This window comes from Tasmannia lanceolata, unplaced genomic scaffold (assembly GCF_043159265.1).
Source record: "Tasmannia lanceolata isolate RefF3 unplaced genomic scaffold, GAP_Taslan_0.1 ptg000008l, whole genome shotgun sequence".
In the NCBI taxonomy this organism is placed as follows: Eukaryota; Viridiplantae; Streptophyta; class Magnoliopsida; order Canellales; family Winteraceae; genus Tasmannia; species Tasmannia lanceolata.
This window is the reverse complement of record NW_027518685.1, coordinates 20,170,442-20,179,885: the sequence shown is the minus strand read 5'-3', so window position 1 is coordinate 20,179,885 and position 9,444 is coordinate 20,170,442. Positions and strand designations below refer to the sequence as shown.

Here is a 9,444-nt window from a genome sequence, read left to right as displayed (position 1 = left end):
GATCATCCTATAGTGTGGTTCGTACACTACTTTTTGAAAAATAACAGACTTTAAGGGCTTACACCGTATAAAATCTCGTTTTAGATTTACGAAAATGCCCTCTAGAATCATGTCTTCCTTAGGGTCTGGTATAAATAATTAAAAAAACCAATTTAGTTCTACTCCCCACTCTTATTTTTAGTGATCATCCCGAAACAATTAATTTGAATGAATGTTGATTTCAAGGCGGGTGGAATGTTGCGTACCTAAATGGGTCCGACAGAGGGGTGTAAATAAGTTTGAATATAAATTACATCAAATCAGGATATATCAAGATCACTAAGAAATGATTTCAGCGCCATAATGTTTTGATAAACATTGTCATGTAGTATTTAAAGGGCTTTAAGAGCATTTTGAGAACCGTAATATCCTTTAAATACTACACGGAAAACAAGTGGAGCGCATGTTTATCAAAACATTGTGGCGCTGAAATCATTTCCCAATATCTATACCCTTTACTTCTCTAATTTCTTGAAATCTTCATAAGTACGAGAAATTTACCCAACGCAGCTCCTGTGCATTACAGTCCACATGGTCTTCAACTTGACCAGTCCGGACAATCTCTTGGTGGGCCCCACCCTGGATTTTAAATGGCCTAAGCACTGCTTTGATTGCATTAAACTTGGATCATCTACGGCAAATAGGGTGAGAGAGAGAGAGAGAGAGAGAGAGAGAGAGGTCGTAAATAGTAAATAGGGTGAACTCATCCCCTCCTGAAAATAAAAATTATATACCTACCAATGACATGATTGCCTATCCTTTGACAAAAGAATCAGAGCCTAAGTGAACTCATCACTCAGGCTCTGTTTGTTTTGGATTTTGAGAACCAATTGTAGAATCCAAAACTGATTAGTGGACTCAGAATTAGCATTTAATTGAGTCTAATAATTAGTTTTGGACTGACAATCAGTTACAAAACAAACAGTGCCAAAGTATATGTAGTAGAAGTTCTAGTGTCATATAAACACGGATTGGTTGCATAAGTGATGAATACAAGAGAATGCAACAAGCTTTTCAATTGACCATAAGAGAGTAGCCAGACCAAAGTAACAGCATAACTATAATAAATTCGAAAAAAAAAAAAATCATTTAATGTTGAAAGATATAAAGAGAAAAAAAAAACTCTCATAAGTTAGGAAATAATACAATACAGATGCCCAAACCAAACCAAACCAGATGGAAACCATACACTATATATCATAAGATTACTGCTAAACAATATACTGGTAGGGATATAAAGGAACCTCGCATGAAGCTTATAGAGCAGAAATTAAGTAGGATCATAGGATCACTAGCTTGACACTCGGAGGGACTTCCTGATTAAGAAGTCGAACAACTCTTGCCCGTATTTTTGGAAACCATATCTTGCTAGCAGACTCTTCCATAATCTCCCATCTGCCATCTCCAAGATAATTTTTTTCACGCGGATCAATAATCATTGATTCAAGTGCCATGGCATTGTTTAGAATACACGCAGCAAGCTCAACTTCACCCTTTTTACCGTAAAAATTACTTAGCTCAACTTCTTTAAGGTAATTATGAGGGCAGATTGGACGCCTCCGTATTTTGGCTGGTGCTTTATACTCTTCGAAGCCTAGATAAATCATCTGCAATAAGAGAGTGAGAGTCACTTTTAATTCTTCTATGGACCATCATTTGTAAGACATCACCCGAAAACCTCACGCAACTAAGCTAATGATACTATAGAATATTCTTTAGGGTAACAGACTCACAAGTTACAAAGAAAAAATTATCCCATCAAAGCCACAAAACAAAGCCTTCACTAGAGTACACCATATATGGACTAATGGACTCCATCTGACACCAAGATGGATAACAATACTAGTATTGTTATGGTCACCAAGTCGTTCCACTAATGAAGAGGCTGATAAGCATGCAAAAGGAGCAGAAGGAGAAGATTCAACGCAGATCGGGTAACAGAGGAGTGGGTTCGAAGAAGCAGGTGAAGGGTAAGAGCTTAGTGATAGACCCCATCTGGGCTAAGGAAAAATCATCTCCAGTCGTCAAATGGGTTGTGCAGACCTCATACTTTTTTGATATTGTAAAATGGCATTAGAACAGTGGGTTGGGATAATGGTAAGGGTAGAAGAGATACTCTAGGAAGAATTTAATAGCCGTAAAAACTGCGGGACGTCTTGTCCCCATGATGTAATGCGATCTCAGAGCATTAATAAATTATTTTCTTTCAAAAAAAAGATGGATAACAATACTAGTATGTCCGGGCTTTTAAACTGTTAGTTAGCTAAGATGCTCATATCAAATAGATTTTTGAAAAAACAAGGCGCATTTGCAATATTCATACCCTACTACAATAAATTACATTTGTTTCCGTTGGAACTTACATGCACTTGGAATTTCTGCAAGTGAGGGCAACCCTTTAGAATGGAAGTCAACTGAAGCAGATCTTCATTTTCAGTATCCACTTCCAACAGTAAATGTTTCAGATTAGTGAGTCTAGAAAGAGTCTGTGGTACAATCTCCGGATTAAACGCCTGAAACAACAAAGGCAGAATTACGAGATATATGAACTCTTTAGCAACAAATAACAGCACATAGCAACTTTACTTTTACCTCCATGTATGTGGTCAAGGCCAAAGATTCTATTTGAGGAGATAGACAGGATGGAAGTCTGGAGAAGGGAGAGATCATGCCATCTGTCATTGCTATTCCTTTAAAACTAATCAACACATTTACCAGCCGCGGGATCCTCCTAAGAGAGAAGGTAATCTCTCGTCCCCAGTATTCAAATGTACGGAGATGCTCTGCATGAATCTCAATCTTCATCAACTTGCAGCGGCAAGATGAATCTACCTTCAGATATTTCAGTTGAAGGGATGGACCAACAATCTTTAAATTAACCAGATGCTTACAAGATTCTACACTTAACCATTCAAGGTGTGGACATTTAGATAAGAGGTTCACTATATCTACATCACCTATCTTGACACATTTTAGATTAAGGGTTGTAAGAGAGCTAAACCCTTCAAAATCATGACATCTTAATATGCAAAATACCAACTTCAAATGCTTCAAGGAGGATTCTTTACTGCAATGAAGAAACTGAAAAGGAAAAGTATAGCATTTATCATCTGCGTGTCGATCATCAATGTAGGTGAAGTCAAGTTGAAGCTTTTCAGCACCAGCCGTAATTGCATACTTGATCCATTGGTCGAGATCATTGGAATCCTCCTTGTTCAAATAAAAGCAAACCCCGAATGTTTTTATGGTATCAGCAGCGTGAAATTGCAAGAATTGATTAACTGATTTCACAAAACTACACCTCCTTTTTTCCCTCTCCCCTCTTTCAATCAGCTTATCAGTATACTTTTCATCACACCCATAGTTGTGCCCGTGCATGCTGTAAGAGTCTAAGTAGAGATTGGGATTAAAGGATCGCCGGAGGTACCTCCATCTGCTCGACAAGATTCTAGTCCTTGCTGCTTCTCTCAATGGCATTGCCGATATAATTGAAGAAAGAATTTCATCTGGGAGTTCACTAAGCCGATCCTGCACAAACTTGTCAATCTATTCAATTTTAGGCAAAGCTCAACAATGGCATTAGAAAAGATACAACCTTTTTGCTTCTTTTTATACTACAAAATGCAAACGAACCAACATATCTGTAGAAACCCAACACAAGAAAATTAATTAAATTTTATGAACTCAAAATTCTACAGCCACTACATCTAAAACTTGCTTACCTCAACATTTGCAATTTTGGGGACAGCTCTCCGTCTCTTGTGCTTTACTCCAAGTGCAGTTTGGGAGGGAGAATCCCTTTTTTCTCCGTTAACCTCAATAACTTCATTTATGGAGACTGATCCCTTTTGTTTGCCCATTTAATATCAACTGGAATAAAAGACCAAAAGCTGCAACAAGCAAGACACTATTAAAAGAAAATTCGCACAGTGACAGAAAGCCTAAGCATAAGTGCATGCACGACAACATAAAGCAAACATAAGATATATATATATATATATATATATATATATATATATATATATCTTCTGCTGACCCCAACTAAGCCTTTGTCCCAAACTAGTACACACACACACACACACACAGATATATATATATATATATATATATATATATATTGTTCACGCTCAAATCCGACAGAGCAATCGAATGGATGTGGTGTTGTCGGTCCCGCCTGCCAACCTGTGACCTGTGCTCACAGAAAACGGCTAAGGACCACCCGGAGTTGGAACTCCAGGGAACCATCCAACACTCAAGTCAATGTTGAGATCAACAGAATGAGAGCTTGGCACAAGAAGATAGTGTGTTACCTCAAGAGCAGGGATTCGGTCCTGTGTGGAGCCGATCCTTTGGCGCGGAGGGGAGCGTTCCCTCTTGTAGGAGGAGGTTCCGTGCTCCGAGCGTGATGTGACAGCGTCATGGCGCCGTGATTATCGCTAGGGGAGATATATAGACTAAGTGGAGTACAGAGAGTTAATGACGGAGTGATAGAAATGGTGCTCGTATCGACATTGATAGTTACAGTGCTGGAGTTGGTGACTGACGATATTTGTTGCAGGCGGTGATAGGTGGTAGCAGTAGATAAGGTATGGTCCTTCCGTGATGCTATCATCCACCCGAGTTTAGGGGTCGTGCTAAAGCTTTCTTGAAGAGCAATAGCAGCACCAAGTGTTCCCTGGCTCTATGCCACGTGTCACCAGCCAATGAAGTGTTGTGATTTATCCCCTCATAAAAGCCTCCCCACTTCATACAGCGGTACGAGTCAAAGTCAAAGAAGTAGTTTTAGCCCCTCGATTACTCACCCATTGAATCTGTGGTGGAGATTGGTAAATGGTTGGGCCAAAGGCGATTATCTAGAGTGGATGGTTTACCGGGTATTTTGGCTCTTAATGAGACTAAGGGAGGACCCTTGAATCGAAGAGGTGCAATAACTACGCCCTTTTTCAAGGCAAGGTGAAGAACGGTCAAGGAATTAAATGCTCGGGAAACCGTGCTTTGAATCTCTGATATCAATCAATTGATCGGAGATATCATGTGCCATGAACATGAAGGGACACGACCCTCACTATGAATACGAGCTGGCATTCCCCAAACAGTGGAGAGGTCTATAAAGGGACTCTTTCAGTTTCGACGCCGAGCATTCTTCTCTCCACTTTTTCCTTTTTCTTTCTTTTACCGAGCATTTGGTGGCCACAACGGATGAGATGGAGATGCACCGTGGGAAGGGTGCGTCTATGGAGGACGACACTTTTATCCAGCCTAGGGGCGGCACCCGTTTGCAAAGGGGTTTGGTCCTTGGATTGTGAGGGAGATTCGTCTCGTGTTTCAACCATGGTAAGAGTTGCCCCGAGTTTTGACCGTGGCATCGAAACAAGGGTTGACCTATGGCGTCCTTCGAGCTTGCTCCGAACAAAGCTCGGATGCACGGTTGCACTGTACCTCCTAGAGAAGCGGGAGCTCGCTTCAGGGGATGCTAATGGGGTGGCGACCTTCGAGCTTGCTCCGAACAAAGCTCAGATGCACGGTTGCTACTGTACCTCCTAGAGAAGCGGAAGCTCGCTTCAGGGGATGCTAATGGGGTGGCGACCGTGCAGGCAGGCGGTGTCTATCCTTGGGCGTCTGACCTGCTCGGGTCCCCTGTATTAGGCAACTCCTCGAGGGTCTCCGATGTCTCCGCCCTCTGGGGCCCATGCCTGGCATAGGATATCCTTCAAAAAGGGGTAGCCCAGCGAGTAAGGGCAGAGGAGAAGCTATTAATTCAGGCGCATTGTTGTCAGCTTGTAAATGCAAACAGTTGGGGGCCTGGAGCAGCGAAGAAGAAGAGGAACTTTGTAAAGCATGATCCAACCTAGGCCGATCCTATATTGCTGCCTTGTACCAGCACACAGTCCTCGAGTCTCGACCATGGTTGTTGTCCTTTTATTTTTCTTTTGTATGAGCCGGCGAAAAGCCTTGCTTGTAAACTTTTGGAGCAAAATAAAATTTTCTTTTCCTATATCATATGTTTCTGTATTATGTATCTTTTTCCTTCCGCTAATGTTTCCTTGCTTGCTCTGTTTGCCAAACCGCATAGCACCAAGTGTTTAGAACTCTTAGGATAGTGAGGTGAGGACCTTTACGATGGTAGAATGAGTGCAGGTTGGAGTTGGGGCATTGGAACGGTTGTGGTTTGCTGTCGGCGAGAAGCCATTGTTGAAGAGCGCAATTCTTATCCCGATGCCAGTCCCTCGTTGTAAGCATAGTTTTAAAAACTGAAACATTCTGAAACCGAAATAGCTGAAACTTACAAAATTTCGGTTGAAATTTCGTTAATTTCGGTTGAAATTTCGTTAATTTCGGCGAAATTTGTTAAACAAATCTTAATTTTTTATTCTTTTACAAAGTTTCGATCGAAACGCTGAAATTTCAGTCGAAATTTCGACCCAAAAAAACGGTATTTCGAGTACGTGTAACAAATTTCGACCAAAATTTCGGGATTTTGGTTTCGGATAAGGCCGAAATTTTAGTCGAAATCGAAATTTAAAACCATGGTTGTAAGTAGGGGTGCAACTCGGCTCCGGCGTGTCGGGTTTTGAAGAACCCTACCCTACCCGAGAAATATCTCAGGTCGGGTCGGGTAGGGTTTTTTTCTGGAAAACCCACAATTCTCAAACCCGGCCCTACCCATGATAATTCTCGGGTTGTTTCGGGTCAGGCAGGGTTTTTTCACGTTAACGCATTGTAGAAAAAAAAAAACAAATCTTCACACCAAAAATCTCTAAATTTATGTAATCTAAGTGTATAAATTTAAGAAGGATACTATAGTTCCGCATCACAAACATGATCACCTCAATTAAAACAATTATATCATTATATTGAAAAACTCAAAACACCGGTACCTACACTCCACTTCCACTTCCTAATGCTCCATGGGAAGATGAAGTATGGATTTTGTGGTTGGCTTGCTGATAACTCAAAGAGTTAAGCATCATGGTGTTCCGAAGTCCATTGTTTCGGATAGGGATACTAAATTCCTTAGTCATTTTTGGAGATGCTTATGGAAAAGAATTGGTAATCTTTTGCTCTATAGTAGCGCCTATCACCCTCAAACCAATAGACAAACCGAGGTGGAGTATCGAACTTTGGAAAACTTGCTTAGGAGTTTGGCGGCAAAGAGGCCCAAGCAATGGGATATGGTGCTCCCTCAAGCAGAGTTCTTATAATTATGTTGTGAATCGTTCTACCGGTAAGAGCCCATTTAAAGTGATTTATGGAAAAACTCCAAAACACTATCTTGATCTTGCACCCATTCCCGATCCATCGTTGTCCAACAAGAAGGCGGAAGATTTTGCTACTACCATGACAAAGATTCATGAAGAAGTGAAGAAGAATCTTGAAGAAAATACCGAGAAGTACAAGCAAGCGGCCAATACTCATCGCCGAATCAAAACCTTCAATGAAGGTGATCTTGTGTGGGTTTATTTGAAGAAGGAACGATTTCCAGCCGGATCCTATAACAAGCTCAAGGAGAAGAAGATTGGTCCATGTCAAATTCTCAAGAAAATCAACGACAACGCATACAAGATTGAGCTCCCTCCAAATATCAATACTCATCCAACTTTCAATGTCAAAGACTTGACAACTTATCATGGAGAGCTTGATGAGAACTCGTGGGCGAGTTCTTTCTCACCCGAAGATGATGATGTAGTGCCAACATGGCAGCCATGTCAAGCCTAGGTATTTTTGGTGGAGTTCCAAGGTGCAATCCTGCAGTAATGTTGCTGGCCCGTTTTTTAATCTCTTTTTTGGACCTCTAAATGCTAGAATTATGGAAAGTGGTAGACTACAAAGTTGTAGGTCTCTTTGAGATCTTTCCAACAAGTATTTGTGCTTGAAAATTAGACAATAGGGTAGAAAGTTATAGCAGTTTTTGTGGACTGTGTCTGTGGATTCCCAAAACAGTCAAAGTTAGTGAGTTCCTATGCAATTATTATGTAGTCCCTAAGCTAGCTAGTGGAGGAGCTTGAACGAATTTGCTTTGGTTTTCTTTTATTTAAAGAGTTAGAAACTATCTTGAGAGGGGATTTTGGATGTTGATAAACTTATGTAATTGATGGAATATCAATTGAGTTGAGCATTGCTCCCATTTTCTTCTTCTTCTCTTGTTGTGTTCTTGATTTCTATTTTTCTTCCTCTTCCATCTTAAGCACCCGCATTATAAACCCTTCAAAATCATGACATCTTAATATGGAAAATACCAACTCCAAATGTTTTAAGGAGGATTCTTTATTGCAATGAAGAAACTGAATAGGAAATGTATAGCATTTATCATCTGCGTATCGATCATCAATGTAGGTGAAGTCAAGTTGAAGCTTTTCAGCCCCAGCCATAATTGCATAGTTGATCCATTAGTCGAGATCATTGGAATACTTCTTGCTCAAATAAAAGCAAACTCCGAATGTTTTTATGGTATGAGCTGCGTGAAATTGCAAGAACTGATTGACTGATCTTACAAATCTACACCTCCTTTCTGCCCTCTCCCCTCTTCCAATCAGCCTATCAAGATACTTTTCATCACTCCCATAGTTGTGCCCGTGCATGCTATAAGTGTCTAAGTAAAGATTGGGATCGAAGGATCGCCGGAGGTACCTCCATCTGCTCAACAAGATTCTAGTCCTTGCTGCTTCTCTCAATGGCATTGCCGATATAATTGAAGAAAGAATTTCATCTGGCAGTTCACTAAGCCGATCCTCCACAAACTTGTCAATCTATTAAATTTCAAGCAAAGCTCACAAATAGCATTAGAAAAGATACAACCATTTTTGCTTCTTTTTATCCTACAAAATGCAAAAGAACCAACATATCTGTAGAAACCCAACACAAAAAACTAATTAACTTTTATGAACTCAAAATTCTAAAGCCACTACATCTAAAACTTGCTTCCCTTAACATTTGCAATCTTGTGCTTTACTCCTAGTGCAATTTGGGAGGGAGAATCCCTTGTTTTGCCGCTAATCTCATTAACTGCATTTCTGGAGACTGATCCCTTTCGTTTGCCCATTTAATATCGATTGGAATTCAAAACAAAAGCTGCAACAAGCAAGTAAGACAGCATTAAAAGAAAGTAAGAATCAGTCTTCTAGTAAGTGATGTAAATAAAAAAAATCCCACACAGTGAGAGCAAGCCTAAGCATAAGTGCATGTATTATAACATAAGCAAACAGAACACGCGAGCGCACACATTATGCAGATCTAGCAACATTTAACGTGCTACATTACCTTAATAAAAACGAAGTTTCAAAGCATAATCCTCCCACTATGCAAAGCAATAGCTAAATTTACATGGCCTGGCAAATAAAATCATCCTCATTAAGAGCATGATAAACAATATATTGTTAGGGTGGTGGACACATGGCTTCACCGAAT

At 40.3% G+C, this 9,444-nt stretch overlaps 1 protein-coding gene across 3 annotated transcripts; it reads right to left on the bottom strand.

Moving 5' to 3' along the window:
* Window positions 1–1,072: 1,072 nt before the first annotated feature.
* On the bottom strand, window positions 1,073–9,104 carry LOC143884723 (putative F-box/LRR-repeat protein At5g54820). Of its 3 annotated transcripts, none has more exons than XM_077388466.1 (5): window positions 8,668–9,104; window positions 3,762–3,929; window positions 2,632–3,585; window positions 2,403–2,552; window positions 1,073–1,646 (listed from the first exon to the last, which is right to left on the bottom strand). In XM_077388466.1, the coding sequence occupies exons 2-5, from the start codon at window positions 3,897–3,899 to the stop codon at window positions 1,320–1,322; spliced, it is 1,569 nt and encodes a 522-aa protein (XP_077244581.1). In that variant the 5' UTR covers window positions 3,900–3,929; window positions 8,668–9,104; the 3' UTR covers window positions 1,073–1,319. The 3 variants fall into 3 exon arrangements, with proteins under 3 accessions (XP_077244581.1, XP_077244582.1, XP_077244583.1); XM_077388467.1 differs by having other exon boundaries at window positions 2,632–3,576; XM_077388468.1 differs by having other exon boundaries at window positions 2,632–3,567.
* Between the last annotated feature and the right edge of the window lie 340 nt (window positions 9,105–9,444).

Coding starts and splice junctions, on each gene's coding strand:
- LOC143884723 (XM_077388466.1), bottom strand. CDS start 3,899: ATGGGCAAACAAAAGGGATCAGTCTCCATAAATGAAGTTATTGAGGTT. Junction 3,586..3,761: donor CCAAAATTGCAAATGTTGAG/GTAAGCAAGTTT, acceptor AAAATTGAATAG/ATTGACAAGTTTGTGCAGGA. Junction 1,647..2,402: donor TGCAGAAATTCCAAGTGCAT/GTAAGTTCCAAC, acceptor CTCTTATTGCAG/ATGATTTATCTAGGCTTCGA.